Source organism: Ochotona curzoniae, unplaced genomic scaffold (assembly GCF_017591425.1).
Source record: "Ochotona curzoniae isolate NIBS_2020 unplaced genomic scaffold, NIBS_Ocur_1.0 contig_1014, whole genome shotgun sequence".
In the NCBI taxonomy this organism is placed as follows: Eukaryota; Metazoa; Chordata; class Mammalia; order Lagomorpha; family Ochotonidae; genus Ochotona; species Ochotona curzoniae.
In genome coordinates, this window is record NW_024464920.1 from 31,544,792 (window position 1) to 31,566,746 (window position 21,955).

The 21,955-nt window shown below is 41.4% G+C and overlaps 1 protein-coding gene across 8 annotated transcripts in view; it reads right to left on the reverse strand.

Annotated features, from left to right (window-relative positions):
* MSRB3 (methionine sulfoxide reductase B3) overlaps nucleotides 1-21,955 on the reverse strand; it is a 234,334-nt gene that overhangs the window by 82,903 nt on the left and 129,476 nt on the right. For 5 of the 8 annotated variants that reach the window (XM_040982309.1, XM_040982302.1, XM_040982316.1 and 2 more), the window contains 2 exons: nucleotides 18,043-18,140; nucleotides 6,863-10,079 (listed from right to left, as the gene is read on the reverse strand). In XM_040982309.1, the coding sequence (XP_040838243.1) occupies nucleotides 9,912-10,079; nucleotides 18,043-18,140 (266 nt within the window). In that variant the 3' untranslated portion in view covers nucleotides 6,863-9,911. Of the gene's footprint in view, nucleotides 1-6,862; nucleotides 10,080-18,042; nucleotides 18,141-21,955 lie in introns of those variants that run through there. The other 3 variants (XM_040982358.1, XM_040982342.1, XM_040982351.1) reach the window with 1 other exon arrangement.

Genomic DNA, 21,955 nt, shown 5'->3' on the forward strand with positions numbered 1-21,955 from the left:
ATATGGGCACCTGTTACTATACCAGCTATTCTACTCTCCTCCCAGCTCCCTGTTCATGGTCTGGGAAAGCAGTTGGAGATGGCCCAAAGCCTTGGAACCTGCACCCCTGTGGGAGGCCTGGAAGAAGCTCCTGGCTCCTGGCTTCGGGTCAACTCAGCTCTGGACATTACAGCCACTTGGGAAGTGAACCAGCAAATAGAAGATCTTTCTGTCTCTCTATCTCTTCTTCTCTCTGTAATTCTGACTTTCCAATAAAAATAAAGAAATCTTTTAAAAATAAATAAATAAATCTTCTCAACGAATATAAGCTTGTTGTTTTTACTGAAATAAAAGAAACAATCCTAAAATCTGCATGGAGCTTCACATACACACCCTACCTCCCCCAAAAATACAAATCCAAAAACCAATCCTGAGCAAAAAGAACAAGGCTGAAGGCATCAAGGCATCACATTACCTGTTTTCAAACTACACCACAAACTGCGATAGTTGTTACTGCAACAGCATGATGCTAACAGGCATAAAAAAAAAAAAAAAAAAAAAAAAAAAACAGACTCATCTACTAATGGAACAGGATGTAGAGCCCCCAGATGAACTCCTGCCTGTACAGTCCGTTAATTGTCAGCACTGGTGCCAAGTATATGCATTGGGAAAATGAAAATCTCGTCGGTAAATGTTGCTGGGAAACTGGATATCCACATGCAAGAGACTGAAACTGGACCCTTCTCTCACATCATTTTCAGAAATCAATTCAAAATGGATTAAAGACTTAAACATAAGACCTGAAACTTTAAACTACTAGGAGAAAACATAGGGGAAAAGCTAACTTACAAGTATTTGGTCTGAAGACGATTTTTTTTTTAACATGACCCCCCAAGGCACAAGCAATAAAAGCAAAAATAGATAAGTAGGATTATATCAAATAAAATGATTCAGCAAAATACAGGAAACAAGAGTGAACAGATAACAAATCAGGAGAAAATGTTAGCAAACCATACATCTGATAAGAGATTAATGTCCAAAATATATAAACAAAGCAAACGACTCTTAAAGAAAGAAATAATCTTATTATAAAAATGAACACAGGATCTGGATAGACAGAAGATATACAAATGGCCAACAGATATATGAAAAAAGGATGCTGAAATCACTAATCGTTAGGGAAATGCAAATTAAAACCACAATGAAATATCACCTCACACCTGGTGAGAGGTGGTGAGAGACAAGGCTGGAAAGGGCAGGTTGTCTCCAGATTTTGACCAGCTTTTGTAGACTCTGCCACAGTGTTTGCACCACATCCTAAAGTGGATACAGCCAGATGACCACATTTCTATTTTCAAAGGATCCCTGGCTACACTATGCAGTGTGGAAGGAAGGGAGAGCGCCTGGAGACAGGAAGCCAGCTTGGCAACTGTTGCAGTAGTTGAGATAGGCTCACTCCCGCCTGCCCTTGATCAAAGCGGGAGCAGAGGTGGAAGCAGATATGAAAGACCTGCAGCGCCTGCTTTCTCTTAGATCTGTGGGACACAGGAAAGGGTGACAGGATTCCTGAAGCCTCCCTCTCCGCACCCCCCACCACTGTCTCTGAGAGGGAGAGAGAGAGAGAGAGAGAGAGAGAGAGAGAGAGAGAGAGAGAGAGAGAACCATCTGTCAGAACTCGTGGAAAATGGCTTCCAAGAACCCTGAAAATACCCAAACCAGAGGATGCTCATGGCCCTAACGTAACACAGCACACGGCTGTATATAACCTACACACATCCTTCTGCATCCTCCACATCCAAATGAATTGTAAATTACTTATAACACCTAATATAATTAAAATGCTGGGTAAACTATTGTTACTTTGTACTATTTAGAAAATTACAAGAATAATGACCATGTAGACACTATTTTTGCTTACTTTTGTCTGAGAATGCAGAATTCATGAATACAGAGGGCATGCTACAAAAATCTTTACTAAGGATGAAGATTTGAAAAATGAGGGCAGAGACAAGTGAGCACACATTTTAAAAATGGTCTTGGAAAATCACTACATTTCACAATAACTTGAAGCTTAGTTTTTAAAATTTACAGCCCACACAACTCCCTGTTTCTTTCCAATGTGAAGGGCTACATATTTTTTCATACCTCAACTTCTGTTTCTTCTCCAGGCTGTTACCCTCCTTCCTACATTCCTTTCCTATTGGGATCATTAATTCTTCTCCAGATGAGTTTATGTCACATCTTCACACCTCTGCACAACCCTGGAAAGTATGCCAGGATGATGAGTAACCAGTCACCGATCTCTTTTCCAAGCTGACTGTATGCATCGAGTCTTAGTCTGGGTTTTTGTTGTTGTCATTTTGTATTGAGCATGGTGTGAGACACCTTACTAACTGCTCAGTAAATCCGTACTCAATGGAGGATTCCCAAACAAGGCCTAAGGATCATTAGGAAGCAGGAATGATGGCGATTGATTTAATTTGCAAGGTTTTGTTTTGTTTGGTGCTTCAGGTAAAGTTTGTGTTAGTGTGTACAAATGGAAAGACCTGGCATTTGCAAAACTTGGGTGTCATCTGCAATCTACATTATCATGCCGGGCCTTGGTACTGAGGACAGAAACTGGTGGAGGTTTAGGAAGATCACTTTCTCTTCCCTGCAGTGTCTCTGCCTTTTCCCTTAAGGCATAGATAGAAGTTTTGAATATAGAGAACCAGGAACCCCACTAACCATGTGTGGGGAAAAGGCCCCTCCTATGCAATTTGATGTAAAAAAGAAAATCTCTTTTAGACAGGCACAGGGTTTTGGCTGAAGTTCAGCCACATACCTATTCTAAGCTGAATTTGGGTATAGCCCTAATAATTACAGTTACTCTTTAGAGAAAGAGCCCAAGAGGTTTACCTGGAGATTTTTTCCAGATGTAAGCAGGTATGTGAGAAGCACAGTAATGAAGATGTAAACCGGATGAGGCCATTTTGTGCCCCACAGTCTTCTTTCCAACGGCTCAAATGCTCGGAGATGTTCCCCAGCAATCATCGGGATGACGCAAAGCAGCCATCTAACAAACACCAGGTGCCTTCCAAGCTGTAGTGTTAAAGGGAAGGGGGGTAAAAACCCCAAGTCTGAATGCCTTTGCAGCTATCAATCTGTCATGAGTTGTAATCAAACAGAAACAAACCTCTTTATTCCGCCAGTTCCTGGGACAGGCCCATCATATGCCCTGCAGGCACACTCTGGGTGTGGTTAGAGTCCTTGGGAATCTGCCCCCTTCCCAGCTCAGAGCCTGATTTGGGGACAGTGCTTGGGACACTCAGCACCAACTCTGCCACCTGGGCTCTCAGGCTGTCTAGATGAGGGAAGATTAGCTGAATCAGCATTTCCAAAGAGCAACAAGATTTTGGACAAATGTATTTTGTTTCATTTCTTTTCTTCCTTTTTTCCCAAATGAATCCAGAATAAGGTTCACTTCCCCCCTGCCCCCGTAGTAGTTAGAATTATTAGAAGTACCAAAGTTAACCCTTAGGAAAGGAGGGAAAAGAAGATGTCATTAAAGAATAATAAAAGATCTTGTATCTCTAGCAGGTTCCCAGGTGTAGAAAACTTAACTAACCTTCTCTAAAATGAACCAGTTACATTATGTGAAATATTTGGAAAAGGCATGAAAGGCATGTCATAATTGACCAGAAATAAATAAGAAATGATATAAGCATTCCCCATCTCCATCACCCCAGGTTAAAGCCCACCAGTAGTTATACATTATTCGGTTGGTATGGAGCAGAAGTCAAGTTTCACAAACTTGGATTTCAACTTGAGCTTGGCTGTGAATCAGTATGTAACCTGTCTTAGCTGTTGAGCTGCAGCATCATGTAAAATGGGGTTATGACTATATACCTCACATTCGAGGTACTGGATCACGTGCCTGACTTACAGGGGTTACTTCATACACACTGTGAGAAATCCTCCGGTGAGGACGAAGATTTTAAGAATAAAGCTGGAGGCAACTGTACCACAATTCTTAATGACTCTTTCCAGGATAACACACATAACCTTATTCTTTGCCTTCTAGCTAGTTAAACAATTATGCCTTTATACTGCTTGCTACCTTTACTGCTAAGGGCAGTACTTAGCCAAACACTTAATCATTTTGCACTGACTTGCCCTGGTACTTGATCCTGAAAAAGCTGTCAGGTTCCTGCCCAGTGTAGATGATAAGGAGAGCAAACTTCTGTCTGCCAGGTATTGTGAGAAACAATGCTGTAAGGAGAGGATTTGAAAATCTGACATGGGAATGAAGGCCCCTGGCATTTGTACCTGACAGTTAGCATGAGTCTGTCATCAAGTTAGAAGCTGGCAAAATCACATGTGAGTTGAGCATCTGATTGGGTTCCCCATCACCTGGTCTCTGTACCCTTGTCCAATGATGGTTCCATAAACAAATTTTAACTGCCATGTCAGACTTTCAGCTGTGTTCATGGATAGGTGAAAGTAATTGGCACTGCCCAGTTTGGAGCCTAATGTCATCTTCAGGTCAAGACTGACCTCTGGGAACAACAAGGGCAAGAGTTCTTGCCAGGATATTCTTTTTAGGCCCCAAATGAAAATGGGAAAAGTTTGATTAGCTGTGTGAAGCATAATGACAATCTGTTTGAAGTCAGGACAGTGGTTTCATGAGCTTATCTCAAAAGCAGTTTGGGCCAGCGTTCCAACGGTGCTGGCAAAGCCCTCCGGCTGCCCAGCAGTGCACTCTGGAGACTTGAGGGTATAGGCTTACATTTGGTCTGAGAGATAGCATAGATAGGGTGAGCAGGGACCTAGCGGTTCATGTCCAGGTAAGGAATGACTTCTGAGAGTCTTCCACAGACAAGGTCACTGTACTTGCAGGGCTAGATCACCAAACCTTCTAGTGAGAGTTGGAATAGGGACAGGAAATATGAGGCCAGTTCATGACATTAGCCAGCATGTGAATGAATCAGGTCTGGAGGCAGACTCCAGCGCCCACTGATACTTATGAGAGCCAAGGTGCATGTAGAATAGGCTGGGCTGATTTCGGCTCCCACTGAACCACATGAGAACCGTGTCTGGGCATGAACCAAGTGTGGCTAGGCTGCAACACCCAACAGTTGGAACTGGATTGGGTATGAGATGGTTGGGTAAGGACACAGTTCCAGTCAGAACAAGAGGTGGACACAGTCAGCCTGGACCAAGTACCCAGCAGTGTGTGCAATATCTGCCACTGGAAGGTGACCTCATGGAAGAGTTTGGGGAACTCCTTTGTCAGGACACAATTCCTGCAGGTGAACACAAGAACCAAGACAAGGAGTAGCCCAAACTAAACTAGGCTATAGCACTGCCAGTACCTGTGGGTTAGGTGTGGGAATGGGTCGGGCCAGTCCAGATCATAACATCCACTGGCAATTCTGAGAAAACAAGGACAGGGTATAGTATGGGCAGGATTGGTCACCTTCCAGTGGCAGCGAGTTCACACTGTGGCTAGTACAAGGGGCAGGCTGGGTCGAGCTAGGCTGGAGCACCAACCAGCAGAGCTGAAACTGGGGGCACACTGGAATGAACCAGGCTGAAGCATGCGCTGCTCAATGCCAAGATGAGGGGAGCCATGCCAGTCTGGGGGCAATGGATGCTGGGTTTTTGAGCCCAAAGGGCAGGGGGCCCAGGGGATGGGTCACCTGATCTGGGTCCTCCGGCTTTCCTGTGTAGTGTGGGTGCTGGGTCCATGAGTCCTGGGGACAGGGGTCCAATGAAGTCTGGGTAAGTCCTTGGTAAGTACCACTGGGCAGCTCAAGTTCAACCCAGAAATGAAATAGGAACTACTGAGGCATAAGTTGATGAGGACAGGCTAGTCTTCTGCTATGAGATCAATGGGTGCTCAGGACATGGATAGTTAGAAGGCACAAAGCTTTGGGAAAACCCATATCTCATGGGACATGGGTGGGGTTAGGAGTGCAGGTCATCACCAGTGAAGACTAACCAGACGTTTTGGGGTCAGAAACAAATGCTTCTGGAATTAATACTAATTGGAATTTTCTCACTGAAAGTTCCCAGGTTGTCATTTTCAAACATGAACAAGGCCAGGATCACCTGGAGGGCTTGCTGAGGCCTCATCCCCTAGAATTTCTCTTTAAGTAATCCTGGATACTCATCTTTCCAGCAAGTACCCAACTGACACTGGCGCTTTAGGGTGAAGAGAAGAAGGGCCACTCTAAGGTCCCCCACATGTAAACACTGGTCTGAAAAATTTAGGATCCAAAATCATAAGGAATTGGTTGGGAAAAAAAAGTGTTTATTGCCTCACTTCTATTCCTCTAAATAAATAATTTTTTTAAAAAATGGAACATTTCAGCAACAAATAACACTACAGTGAAACTCATCTGTGGATATGTCCTTTAACATTGAAAACTGACCTGTGAACAGGAAAGCATCCACAATCAACTTCCCCAGACAACATGCCTCAAAAATTGAGTTTCCTGGGAAACTGTCACAGAAGCTGAGGCAGAACCATTTCTATTCTTCCTTTCAGATTTATAATGAGGGTGCTTCCTAGAGCATACACATGCACAAGCTACTGAAGGTTCTCTCCTGAGGTGAGGCAAAGATTAAGCAATTCTGCCAATGTTTCCCTTTCTTACAATATTTCTGATCTCCAGAGGCCTTTCTCGAGTTCTTGAGATGGAGAGCTGAACTCAATCTGACAGTCAAAGAGCCCAAACTTTCAAAGACTACTTCAGATAAAAGGCCTTCTACACAAACTATCAACACGTCAGCCTGGGCAGCGGGTGACCAAAGCATCCTACTGAAAGCACCAGTAGATCCTGAAAGCATCTGTTCTAAAATAAGACGAATCTTTAAGGAATCAGAGAAGACATTTTTGTAAAGAAATTTTATTTTATAATTTCTGTATACAACAAACAGGAAAAAGTTTTTAATGAAAGGTTCGTATCATTTTTCAAAAGTTTTGAACTATCTAGAGAAAATTATTATAAAGCCATTTAAGTCAAAAATAACATTTGACCTCCAAAACACATGATAATCCCCCTCATTGCTTTTTTTTTCAATATTTAAAGTGAGACATTTTAAATACAATTAACATAAAGAGGTTCTCAAATTGCTAGGCCACTTGTATTAAGAATTCAAACGCATCTAAGAAATGAAAAGTTTAAACACAGAAATGTTCTCCAGGACAGTAGACCCAGCTGCTTGCCTCATAGTTGATTTGCACGGCCCTGGGGTCACACTTTCTGCACCAGGAGAGCTTTGCATCTTCTAGCGGCACAGTAAGAGTGGGTGTGCAGACTGCCCCATGCATTTCCTACATTAAATGGTGTAACTCCCACAGATCACATACACCTTGCCATATTGACTCAGTTCATTGCACTCCATATCCTGCAAAAATAAATCTAGTGCTTGACAGCTGACATTATTGCTCACTGACATTGCAGTAATATATTTCTTTAACATAAGACAGAAATATACTGAAATTTGATACCACCTAAACCCAAAAGCAATCTGGAATTAAACCACATGCATACACCCCACTTTTTTTTTTCCAATGGATGTTTCACTTTCTTAAGGCTAATGCTCAAAAAATGTGGTAGAAGAGAAGCTGGCTTTACCTGAAACAAAAACTGAAGATTAGCAAAGGAGTTCTTGTATTTGATTTTTAGGGAAATGTTAAATGCTAATAAAGATGAAGAAACAATGACAATTTAGAGTCTCTGTGGAGAGGGAGGAAGCCCCTCATTTATCTTCCTTGTCTACCTAACCTTGTGGCTTGGAGCCAGTAGCCCCTGGGGAGGCCCCCCTCATGTGACACGAGTGGCTGAGGAAGTGCTGTGTGTTCCTCTGATGGATGGACCGCAGGTTGTGACTATACCCTCCCATGTGAGATCCTTTGGTCCCTGGAAAACACAGGGGCTCCCTTTATGAGGCTGGAAAAGACTTCCAGAATGGTCTGAACACTGATGACCTATCTGGTCTTAAACCTACACCTCATTTCTAAAGGGAACGAAAGTCTTTGAGTTTCAGAGTGACCCCCGGATCCAGGATGGGGCATCTCAGAGCCCAGCTAGCATCTGCAGGGTCAGATAGCGTCTTGTTATCTGTGCCTGCACATAAGAGCTAGACTCCTCTGGTCCTGCAAAGCCACAGCATCCAGGCCAGCTATGGGTCACCGGGATGTCAGGGTTTCTCTTAGGTGCTAGCACAGAAATGCAAGGACATGGACATGGCCATTCAGACATTCTGATTTTAAATGGTCATCACTTGTTTAAAATTGCTGAGTGTCCGCCCATTTCTTCTTGATACTTACAAGCAAAGATGTGACTCTTCAAAAAAGCTGTCGATATTTTACAAAAATAATATTTTTAAAGGCAACATTTCAAGGGTTAATACTCAAAGTTATAAATGAAGTATCCATTAGTCACACAATGCACCTTCACTCCCAGCCACAGCCGAGTCGACTTAAATCACTATTGCTTATACCTGTGAAAACCTTATGGTGCACAATGACATCCATCTCACCAGACTGAATGCTACAAAGCAACCAAACAGCTTCTCAAAGTAAAACCAGCCATGCTGCTACAAAGAAAATGTTCTGGCTCTTGGCCCAACTGTTTCCATACCAATCAGCTAAGTCAACCTCCTCTCTGCTTCTTTCCATTTCAAATGCCTGGGCTTCAGCCTTTGAGGCAATTAGAACCAGAACAGTTTAATCTTACAACATTGATCTGAATTGTATAGCAATATAGTAATTATGCCCTGAGAGTGTCAATACATTTTACAAATATTATGAGTCATAGTCTATACGTGAAGAAAGGTAGGCACAGAGAGGTTAAATGGCTTGTCCCTTGTCACGCAGCAGGTGAGTGTCAAGTATAGAACTTGGGCTCCTTTTGACTTCTGTTTTAGTCCCAAACCTCTCTGTAGAGGCCACAGGAACTCTGTGCCCAGGGTCCCTTGGTTCAGGTTCTGTGTGCTAATCTACATGGTCAGCTTCTCTACCCAGCCCTGGAGTTTTCAGTACTCAAGACTTCATCTTTGGTCTCCTCCATGCTCTCTCACTTCTGCTGCCTTGATGAAGTGTGCTGTCCCCAATATTTTACTTTATGCAGTGGAATCTCCCCAAATGCCCTTCCAGCCGCAGCTGATATTAGGTGTTGAGAGAAGGACTTATAAAAAGGCAATGGGCAGGTGTTCTTTGTGAACTTTGGACAAAATGGAGCTCGACATTTTACAGTTGTCCTACATTCCAATGTTTTCAATGGAAAATAAAATAAAGGTCTCACGGTGAGGTAATGTTTACTTCTCTGCCACAACACTCCATGCACCCCCTCAGATCTGGCAACAATTTAACATAAGGAAAGACTTTAGACCTTCACACCCTTTCAGTGAGAAAAAACGACCTGAGCTCAAACTTTCCACCAGGCTGAGAAGTCTCATAAGCCATCACTCCAACTTTATCTTGGGTAGATCTGTGTTATGCCTCAAGGCCATGTGTCATGCAGCTATCCCTGACCTGCACCCCCAACCCTGGTCTCCCCTTCACACACAAGAGATCTCTATTCTCAAGACCAAGGGACCGTCTGCATCTGGATCAAGAGAAACAAACCTCGGGCAAAGTCATGTGCTGAAAGAAAATGATGCCAAAGGCCACATACTGAGGCTTGTGGAGAGGTTTCACAAAGTTATCTCTGTTGGCTAATGCTATAAATAGTTTCCAATCTAGTCAAGAGCAAATTGCATGGATGGGCAGGGCTTCTGGTTCAAGCAAAAGGGAAAAAATACCAACACAAAACTGCCCTAAGAGGTTTTTTTTTTTTTTTTTTTTTTTTGAAAAACACATCTACAAACAGAAACCATTTGATCGCTTCCTTAGTAGGCTGTTCATGGAGTACCCGTTGTTTCCATCCCTCTCCAGAACTCTACAGCTCTGCTTTGTCCGCCGGTGCTGGGCCACTGAGCCCACTGCCTCCCTCAGCAGGGCCATTGCTATCTGCCGGTGTGAACGACAAGGAAGCCGAGTTTATGCAGTATCTTTTGCCGGTTGGACGAGGTCCATCATCAAAAATGTGCCCGAGGTGAGCACCACACTGAAAGAAAAGAACAGAACAAACAGAACACTGTCAGGGGAGGCGCATACAAGGCGAGTCCTGTGGTGTGCTTGCTTCGAACTGTGTAGATAGATGAGTGGCCTATGGGGCTGTGAAGGGAGCCATTCTGGAGGAGTTCTGATCCACCTGTCAATAGCTACAAAGATGGTTTCTGGCAGGCTTTGTACCACATGCTAATAATAATAGTAATAGCACTGGAATTCTGCATACCAGAAATCATTTAGGAGCCATTGTGTTGTTTGAGCCATCTAGTATTTCAGCAAGCTGAAAAATGATTGCACGAATTTTATGAATTGGGTTGACTCTTTATTTCCCCTTGTAAGCAACATGGTAGAATAAAATCCCTGCCCCTGGCAAGACTTCTGGCTTTGCATGGGTGGATTTCAGACATGCAGAAGACCACTGTAAAAGACACTATTTAACTGGCCATGACCAAGGTGATGTTTGCTTTCATGGGCAGTAAAACTTAACATCAGACAAGCACTGGATGTTCTTGGAACCCAGCAAAGCAATGGCAAAGTTCAGGAGATTTATGTCACCAATGCTGCAATGGTAGCAAATGGAGAGGTCTCTGGGCTGCAGAGCTGTTGCTTCCCAGCTCCGATAGGTGCAGTGCCCAGCTGACTCCTGTACATAAATGCGTGGAGAAGGAATAGGACATTCAGCTAAAACCTAAGCTCCTGATTTATCCAGAAAGCCAGGGAGGAGACATGACTGAATAGGATGGAATTCAAAGAGACAATCAAGCCAGAGAAAAAAATTCTCCAGAAAACTGGCTCCTTGCATGAACTGCTTCAATGCCAGGCATAGTCGGCCAAGCTGATGGAATACATTGCACACATCTCACTCCTTCTCAGCAGGGGCAGGTGCAAAGCAATAGAGGCATTAGAGTATCACATTCAGACAGGCTGCAAAAACACACTGTTCATCACAAAACACAGAAACCAAGGCACAAGGTCAATGACCGTCATTCATTCCTTTAACAGATATTTTGAGTGCCTGCTGCACGTTAGGCATTTTGTTGGGCTCTAGATATAGCCAGCAGTTCCTGGTCTCACAAAGCTTACATTCTAGTGTTAGAAGCAGACCATTTCTATGAGAGTTACTGAGCTGTAAAACATGGTAAGTAGAAATCAATGGTAAGCAGGGGGTGAAAAGGGAAGTTGTATATATACAGGGTTTGGGGCCTTTTAAATAGGGAAGTCAAGAAACCCATGGAGGATTTTCTTGGATGTTGGACTAAAGGCCTACAGAAAGGAACTAGGCAACCAGGACAGAGTATTTCAAGGAGAATGCAGTGTCAAGATGCAGGTAAACACATTACAGAAAGTATACAGTTCTCAATTGTTTTCATTGTGTTGTTAGAGTATATAGAACAATTAGCTACTGCAGGAGAGAAGAGTGAGCACTGACAGCGTACTGTGGCTAAAGCACCAAATGGAAACGATGAAAGAGTAATGAGGAAAGGTGCTTACTATGAGGGCAAGAACCAGAATCTTGGTCTTGAACCCCATTCCAAGTGCTCGGTGTGACTCTTGAGGGCTCCCTAGTTATTCATACGGCACAAACAACTTTGACTAGATGTCACTTCCCTGTTAAAAGAGCATTCTTATGGTGCTGCCAACACACTGTGTCAGCCTATTAAAGAACTGAAAATGAACCCTGAACTGATTTCATCTATTGCCTAGAAAATATGAAACAGGCCTAAAAAAAAAAAACTTGCATTATTTTACCATGTCCTACACAGGTTTAGGTAATATCAAGGCTGACAGCTCAGACCGCTTTTCCTTTCTATAAACAACTGAGGCCAGATTTTCAGGCATCACAGCTAAGATGCATCAGTAAAAATTCTTTATGCTTATCCAATGAACACAAGAAAATACCCATTTCTGCCTGCCAAATAGCAAGGCTGCTGGCCAGCAGTAACTAGGGCTTTTGGTGACCAGAATGTATGCCAGCTATACCCTCATGGGCAGCTCCAGCACTTTGATGATTTGGCAGCTGGGAGGTAAACCTTTCACATGAAAGTTGTGTGTGGAGTAAGGAGGATGCTTAACAAGAAAATATCAGTATCTGGAGAAATAAATTATTTTACTTTTACTAATGATCTCTTGTGCAAATCTAGAAAACAGTTCTATCTACTCACAATTCAAAGCATAGTAAAAATACCCTTGAAGCCTTTTGGGAGAACACGGACTTCATAGCCCAGGTTATCTTTCAGAAACTGAAATGAGAGTAATTGAATCTGTTGAATGGCACTGGCTTCCAATCTCTAACGTTATCATTTTGTTGTTCTCTACTAACCTGTAACAACTCTTCTGCTTAACCAGAGGGGAAAACACCCAAGGATAATAAATGTGTTCCTGATCCAAACAAAAGATAAAGGGAGGTGAGAGGGGGAAATCATAGTTAGGGTAAAAGGAACACGAAGCACTTACAAATACATGGGATTGGGAACGGAGTAGGTGAATTGTGAAAAGGTGTGAGCTCCTGAAAATGATGACAGCGATGGCTTCATTCTGATTACCACAAGGTGTTCTGGAAGATTCACACCAGGCTTGGGTGACCCAGGGAGGATCATCATTTAAAATCACAGGAACGTGTTCACTTGTATCTATCCCAACCACAGACATGCTCACCTCACTGCCTGCAGAGTTAGAGGCCAGAGAAGATGAACTTCCTGGTGCCATTTGCGCTTCCTTCCAGGTACACCTCATCTCCCAAAAAGACTGTTACTTGGCTTCTTTCAGAAGTGCATAAGCTCTGAAGGCTCCTCCCCGAGGGCCGCGCACATGGAGCCCATTCTCTCCAGCCTTCTAGGCCTGGCCATGGGCTGGGATGATGAATGGAAGTTGTCAGTGATGCATTGTTTCTTTAGCCGCCTGCGAGCTCTGCCTCCCCAGCCCCAGCCAACTGGCAATGTGTGGGGATCTCTTAGCACACCTGGTTGTAACTGAAACAAACTGGTTGCCCAAGAAAGAAATCACTTCAACACGATGTTAAGGATTTATTTCAGGGCAGAACCTTTGGTCTGTATTTTGCAAAGCTGTTTTGCATGATTTATTTTATTTATTTTACAAGTGAATACGAATTATACCTAATATTTTAGTCTTCATGCTAAACCAATGTGAGAGAATCACTCCAAAGGGGGAAAAGATTCCTTAGGAACCCTTTATCAATGAAACTTCCCACTTAGGAAAGTTGAGAATAGTGTTCTCTAAAAAAGTGAGCATCAAACTGAACCATTATTGCTTAAAATCTACAATTCTCAATGGGGTGCATAAGAAATGCGAACAGTGGATTCAGCTCAATTCTGTATTTCTGCACTGAGGTATTTCCCACCATCCAGCACGGTTTTCACACAGCTAGGATGCTCAGGTGTCACTATTGTCATTTTGTCTTAAGTGATTGATCTGCAGCATGAAGCACGTTCAAAGCATGGCTTTGAAACTTGGGCACATGGGGCAGGATGAGAAAGAGAAAATAGTTCTAAGAAGAAAAGAGATTTACTCTGCCCGTAGTATTCTGCCCCCCCACCCCCATTATTGAAGACAGTTGTGTATAAGTAAGGGTTCTTTTCCTCTGTGTTTGTGATATTAATCTTTTGCCAAGGAAATGATTGTGAAGTCACCAGTTCAGCATTATGACTTTACTGAACGCTCAAGAAAAAGAGAGATGGGCTGTGAGGCTGAGAACCCCTGGTAACACATGGATACTTTTAATCATCAGTAATATATGAGTCGTCATCTGTGGAAGATTAATAAGATTTAGGGTTTTACCAAAAACTGCTAAGCTTTTGAAAAAATGCTTTGCATTGATGTGTATTCATTTTTCTGTTTGGCTAACAACAAATTCACATCAACCTCAAGCTGAGAGACTCTGCCACAGAGTCCATCCATAGCAGCACCTACCACAAATAGACTCCAACTTGGGGAAAGTTGGGTATCTATGACGGTTTCCTTAAAGATTATTACAGGAAAGTTAAGTGATCTATTAGTTTCCCATTTGCTCCAGATGTAGAATTTTATCTGAAGAAGGAAACATTTTACAAATATTTCCAGGACAAAATTACTTCATTGAAGTGAAGCTTAAACCACGCAGATCCAAACTCTGCACTGAATCTGAACTCCTGACGAAGCACTGCTCAGCAGGCTGGGGGTTAGAGGATTCAGAAGCTGCTAAACAATGGTCAGGGACTGGAATAGCAGCCACACGTTTATCAGTAGCCCAAACTATAAGTTAAATAAAATTCAGTACAATTCTTCATAAGTAAAGAAGCTGTTAGGAAGTGGTTGCAGCTAGGGGAGACATGTGCTCCCACCAGAGCTGCCAAATCTGAGATGTCACCAGAAGCCGTAACCTGAATGCAATTCACAGGTAGAATATCAAGAGAAAAACAACTACTGTTAAAAACAAACAAAAAGCTCAAAAAATGATGACAGGGCTGGAGCAGTCTTCACTCACTCAACAAAACTTTACTAATAACTCCATTACCTGGGAAGTCACCAGGCACATGGAAAAGCTACAATGCATTGGGAAGAGGTGAGAAGTCACTGATTCCCAGGCTGTCTGCAAGTCCTACCCAAATAACAAACCTCATTCACTGCAGGCATGATCCACACCACAATTAGAAAACAAAGAGAAGCCTATTATCCAAACAAGAGTTGGGGACCAATAAGCCAAGTGTAATGTCACCATATTCCTTGTAAAGTGCTTTTGTTTCGTAACAAAAGCTTAGCATGCTTGCAGAAGTTGGTAGAAAGAGGGTCTTCATACTTACATGCACCATCATTACCAAAAGGAGAGAAACAGTTCATATAACATATTCAACCAAGAGTATGTATGAGATACTGAAAGCATCTAAGACTGCTTTCATAACACAAAACATATTGATGCAATAACAGAACAGGAGAAAAATATAAACTTCAAATCAAGAATTTTAGAAAGCAGGATAGCAAACCAGAGATGTATCTCACCATCTCAACATCAAAACTATAACATTTTAAAAAGGAAGAAGAAGAAAAATAGGAGGACTTGTGAGGAGAAGCTACAAAAACAAAGGGAGGTACAAGAAGATAAGCTGATAATGAAAACCAGCGCTAAGATGGAAAAACCAAGAAGTATAACACAAGTGTTTGTTGCGGTATGGGAACCATTAAACCAGCTGCTTTTTTCAAGTCAAGGTAAAAAGGAGGCAGGAGAAAAAGGAAAAGAAAAACTTTTAAGGGAAAATGAATGTGTGTGAAACACAAATTAAGAGACAAGGATACTGAAATGAATCCAGCACATTAGAATTTGGTACCCTGTTGTTGTATGCGGGGACAGGCAGCTGCTGCCCTGACCACATGGGGCAGAGTCCAGCAAACATTAGCGGTCTTTACTGCTGGAGCCTGTCTCCCACACTGAACCGTTTCACGAAGCATGCTTTTCAACACATGCTTTATGGAAACAAAATTCTTTCCTTCTCTTTAAATTTCCAATTGATCTTTAAGAAATGATCCAGTACTTGAATATGAAGGTGCTGGAAGTGCAAACCAAAATTCAGAAAAGGATAGTGAGGACAAGAGTAATTAACCCTGTATCAACAAGTTAGTCGCCCTGGTCTTTAAACAAAGATCAAAGACCTATGCCCGGTTTAGCTAGACATCTGTTATGACTACTGTCTGACACTGGCATCATTTGTGGACTTTGCTTCCCTCTAGCAATCGTACAGTTCCTCCATAGTGCTCTGTTCTTGATGATTGGTGATGTCATCTCTGCAGCTGCCACAAAGAAAGCAGGATACTTATTCCAACTGGGAATTATAACTGGTCCCAAGGAAATCAGAGGGTAAGGCCACAAAGAAAATAACTTATGTTTCATTTTTTTGTGCCTTCATGTCTTTGTTTTCATAGGACTCAATTTCTGAAAAACAGTTTGCCGATCAATGTTGTGAGACAGTGAGTTAGGTCACTGCTTCAATAGTAATAGTGCATAACAGAGCTGGCTCCAGTCCCAGCTGCTCACTTCCAACCCAGCTCCCCGCTAATGCACCTAGGAGAGCAGTGGAGGATGGCACAAGTAACTGGGTCCTTGCTACCTACATGGCAGACCCAGCTGGAGTTCCCCAGGCTCCTGGTTTTGGCCTGGCCAAGCCTCAACTTTTATAGACATGTGGGGCATGAACCAGCAGATCAAAGATTCATCTCTTTCTCTCTTTCTCTGAATGAGAAGCAGTGCAGTAGTTATATGACAGCCTTTTCACTCAGCATTAAAGGAGGCTTGCTAAGTATTTTGCATCTAAGTGACAAATTGCTTGTACCATCTCACTATTATTTTTTTTTTTTGCCAGGAAGTCTAGATTTTTTGACAGGTAACCTCAAAATGTGTGTGTGTGACAGTTATAAACTCAACTAAAATGCAATTGAATTGGATTGCATAATATCAGCTTCTAGGAGATCATGAGATATAAATTTTTTTTTCTAGGACTCTTTCTAGTCTGTCAATCTACCTCTTTCCAACTGTCTTTCTGTGAGCCATAAATAGCTTTGCAGCCAGAAAGCCTGAATGCAAGTCTCAGTTTTGCCACTTAAATCTAAATAAAATTTACTCAAGTTTAATAACCCTCTGTGTGTTTCGGTTTCCTCCACTGTAAAATAAGGGAGAATTACAGGACCTACCTCATAAAGTCACTGAATGTTCACGAGGGAGCTTTGAAAGCTGGTGCTGCTCAGGCTACCCCAAGTCCAATTACATGAGAAGCTCTCGGGAGAGAGCCAGCATCAGGAAGTCTCACTATCAACTGTACAGACTCCTATCTGAGAACTAGAGTGAGTTGAAAATGTGATTTAGATAAAATATGAAGCCTGCTTTTCAAGGCAGAGAGTACTAGTTTATACATGAAAGATAATAAACTTGTAGTCTTTTTTTTTTTTAAAGAAAATGAAGACAGAAATTCATCAAATGGTTAAGTTCAAACCAATATTCCTCCCTCATTGGTAGTAAATATGCTACCTACTCCCTAAATATCTTGTCCCTGATGAAGGAGGTTAAAGAAAAATGTATAAAGGGCAAACAGAAATATGCTGGGGGAGGTCTGCATTGCAATTCCTTTGCTATTACAGCTGCCTGGCTGTGCCCTCTTCCCTCACAGTGGAAATCTCCCCAACAAAATACTCTATCATATCAATGAATTTCAATGCCACAACTTCCAGACTTGACTTATGAAAAGCATACTGAAAGAACAGGATGAGCTGCTGTGAAATATGCCATTGACCTTATCCTCTGTCAAAGACTTCTGGCTATATCTTTGGCTATAGACATAAAATACTCTCAAATTCACCTCTCAAAAAATTATCCATCTTTGTGCTTTCCTTGCTGAGAGCCAGCAATAATTTGGTTCAATTTGTAGAACTAATAGAAAAATATCATAGAAGATGAAAACAAGTCTACAGACTTAGAGAAACTGGGAAGCAGTTACGTGATACCAGCATTGTGTTTTAGCTCACTGAAGATGTGGACTTCCTCCTCACATGAAGGAGAAAGGCCACTTCAGAGTCCCTATTGCCGGGCCAGGCATCAGTGCAACTACAGGCACCGTGACTTAACAAGGGGGCCGGGGGGCGGGGGCGTGCGGACACAGAACTGCAGGGAGGAGGGATTATCAAAATGTCAGTTTATGTAAGTAAGGCCACACAATAAAATCTCAGTACACTCCAAGAATAGCCTTTCCCTCTCTATTCTGAGTCTGGTGACTCAGTTCCTAACAGTGATGGTGTTCAATAATGTCAATATTAAGGCTGACATTTCATTAGGGTTGCAAACTGCCTGCAGGCTGGGAAATCATTTGAGCTTTTCTAAGACTTCACTGTATTTGTTTCCTCTTCTGTCCAGGCACTTGGCCCGTAACTACAGATGCACCATTAGGTGTGGCACACTGGGTTTTCCAACAGGGTTAACTGACCTGAGAGCAGCTGGTTTCCACCCTGTGCATCCCGTAGGAGAAGTCATCTGTGAACGTAATGAGCTCGGAACTGATCGCATCATGGAATGAAGGCCAACCTGGAGCAGAGCAGGCACAACAACCACAAGAGAGAACAGAGATTGGTGTTGGGTGAGAATATGATTGGAAAAAAAAAAACAGCTAAGCAAATGGAAATGGTGGAGATCATCTCTATGACTCATGTTTCATTTTTCATCCTGAAAAGAGAAGCTGACAAAAGCTGAACAATAACATAGTTTGCAAGAATACAATTATCTTTTAGGAATAATCCTTTTGTAATGTTCAGATTATAGTTATAGTTGCATTGAGGTTTTGTGATTCAGAAACATTCTTAGATTCCCCAGTGGTGTTCTAGAGCATCCCCCAAAACAGAATGCATGCTCTCACCGCTCCTATCTATGTAATCTCTTGGCACCATGACTTCTCCATATTATGCTTGCTTAATTACAATCAAGTGATCTGTTAAATTTTCAACTATTTCATGCCTCTTTAGTGAAAAAGCTCTTTTACTGCTTAGTTTAATAGGTGATTTGAATATTAACAATGTGGTACCCTGTTGTTTCAGCTGCCCTGGGTATGGCATCTGAAACACCCAGCTTATACTTGACAGGCGATATTCTTGCTCTCTTCACAGAGCAACAGGCCTCAGGCCTCTTTAGGTAGTATCTTTTCTCAAACAGCATCTTGTTCCAACTTCCACTTATTCTAATGATTTTAAAAATATATGCATATTCTGAAAACTCAATGGTAATTAGTCCGTAGATTGCACAAAAGTTTTCAATGTACAGTCAGGTTTTATGTCCAGTACTTATGGGGGTGCTTTTAAGTTTCCCAATAATATGCTGGGAGTTACTGAACAGAATTTGAATCCCCTCAAATGATGGAACAAGTGCAAGGTTGCTGAATTGCTGGTGCAACTTTATCTTGCTATCAGAAGCCAAATTTATTCCTTAACAAAGGAGAAACATTTTTAGAAATTCTGTGTTTTGTGTGAATGCACCCATTAAAACAAAACGGAAGACAATTTTCAATAATGTGATTTCCAACTTCAGACAAAACAAATTAGATCAGGCCAACTTTCTGTAGGAAACTCCTCTAGGTTCTCCTAACGCTCAACCTAGACAAGGGCACAGCTTTCATGGTCAGTGCTAGATTTAATACCAGGAGCTTAAATACTTTCTGATCCCTTGATGGCAGCTTAGGATTGCTACAAATCACCAGGAAAGCTATAACCTTTTGGACTGTAACATTTCACAAAAATTAATCATGCTGAGACTACTAGCATTTTTAAGAAAACTCATTTCTTCTTATTTTCTAAGTTCTAAAGATAACTTAAATATACTCTGGGCTATATTATTCAGTTTATATTGAGGACTTGATGTATTAGGTTGTGTTTCATTCAGTCACAGAAACTATCATGGCTAGTAAAGACAGGTTCAATGCTCATAGTTAAGGACACCGAAAACAGAGCCATTAATCTGTGAAAAGAAAGAAACGTCATTATTTTCAACTCGTCTGTGGCATCATTTATTTGATTATTTAAGACACTTAAAATTATGAGGCAACATATCTGATTCAATAGCAAACAGGTGAAGAGATTTAATAGTTTTATTCTTGTCTTTGTTGTAAATTTACTGCCTCCTGTGACACATACACATTTTCCTATTTCTATAACTCAAAATACATGGAAATGTATGTATGTATATATATGTAGTTTTCTTCTATGCTACCTCTGTACCTTATATGTGTATCTGTTTCATTCTATTTATTATACTGTTTGTGATTTACTTATTTTCATGCTTGCTTCATACCTAGGTATTGAGTAACTTCCAGGTAGAGTCTAAATTTATGGGCCCAAGTATTCTTGCTATCATGGTCTCCAGCACAAAGATACAGTTCAAATGTTTACTAAATTGACCTCCAGTTAATCTTTGATAAGTCCAAGGGATACATAATTATGTCACAGAGTCACATGAGAACTACTTCTTTTTTCCAAACAAAGATATAAGCATGCTCATTTCTCACTGCAGTATCCCATTTGGCTCAACCTTCGTAACAAAGCCTTTCTCTAGAGGCAGAGAAACACCCTTACCATGTCTACACCATGGTAGAAACATGAAAATTATCTGGGTCACTCATTTCAGAGTTCCTTTTTTGAAGAAGTAGGCCAAAGGATAAATTACTTGCTGAGGTTACACAGGCAGTATACAGCAGAGCCAAAACTAGAATCTGAGCATTGGTTTTGGTCTTTGGTTCTCTTCTGATTTCCACTTTCTTCTTCAATAAAAGGCCCAGAAATCTTTGGAACACTCGCAGTCAACAGATTGAAGGTTTTAAGAAATATCTTTACTGTCTTGTTTGGGTTTGCTGACTGTCGCACTGTTGCATGTAAGGATCTCTGGGTGAAAGCAAATAATGAGTGCACACTAGGCAATATGGATTGTCTCACCTCCTAATCATCAAGCTGTTCAAAGGGAAAATATAGAAGCCGTGATATAAATGATAGAGTTTGAGACATAATTACTTATTCATATATTTGAAACAGCTACAAAGACATAGAAACTCATTTGTAGATAACAACGAGAAACTGTGGATTATATTTGCGGTTTCTTAATTCTAATTCTTTCCTAACAACTCTGAATCACTCCCTACTAGAGATTTGGGGCAAAGGAATTGCTTTCAAATAAGCTGTCAACTCATACAACTGAACATTTTGCCTAACTGAATTAAATATTTACAGAATTTTTAGAAAAACTCTAAGAATAATACTGAGCCAACTAGAGCAAAATGAGTAGAGGTTCTCAAAAAAAATTTTTATGTTTCTGGATGACAGTTGATAGTTGAATGGTTTAATTTTTTTTAAATGATAGCATTACAGAAACAGTAGAAGAGGCAAGTAGAAGATATTTCAAAACTGCCAGTCCTATGCACTGTGGAAAAAACACAGTTTTCAAAACAGAGTATCAGCATGCCACCCAATTCTTAATTAGTGGAGACTGATGGGAGAAAGCCTGATGGCGACTGTAGTCCTGTGTGACGGAGCACATTTCACTAGAGAATCATGGCTAACTTCACCAGGAAGAGTAACAAAGGGCAAGGCTGAGCTGCAGTGCTGGGTCTCTAAGAAAAAGAGAAGCTCTATCCAAAGAAAATGCATCAAAAAGGTAAGTCCTTAATGACAACCCAAGGAAGGACCATCATCCATGAGTAAACTGTCTACAGCAAACAAGGCACAGTGATGACAGCGCTTTGAAAGCGGAATCCCCTCTTCATGTGAAAGTATTTAAAGGAGGAACTCTTCAATGCTGTAAAAATCCTCAAAGGAAACCCTGCCCCCACTCCTAATAATAAGGAAAGTGCTTCAAAGGGTGATAGGGAAAGACTGAAGCAATCTGCGTCTTGTTGAGAAAATTATCTTGAGCAAAAAGGTGGGGGCAGGGGAGTGTGTTTATGTCAGTTCTGACATTAAAGAAAGATCATCCATCCTCCTTTCTCTAGAATTTTCCTTTTGGTCTTCTCATCTAACAAAATAGTGTTTGTTTTGGATGCATTCCATGCACTTATTAAAAAAAATAAAAGTCATGTGAAAACCTGTATAAACAGAGTTGTCTCCTCCACGAACATATCCCTTTGTTTTTATTTGATCAAGTTGGATTTTGGCTTCTTATCATTTCATGCAAAAGCACAGAAACTGTGCTTGCTAGATATTAACCTATCATTATCAAGAATGTCTTATTTTCAATAAACAGTTTCTCTCCTCAAAGAATTTTCTTCTCCATATAGCAAATAAATTTAGGTAGTACAACTAAAGACAAGTTGTAATATGGTAGCTCGGCTTTCACTTTATGTAATCAACAGACCATATTAATTTGCA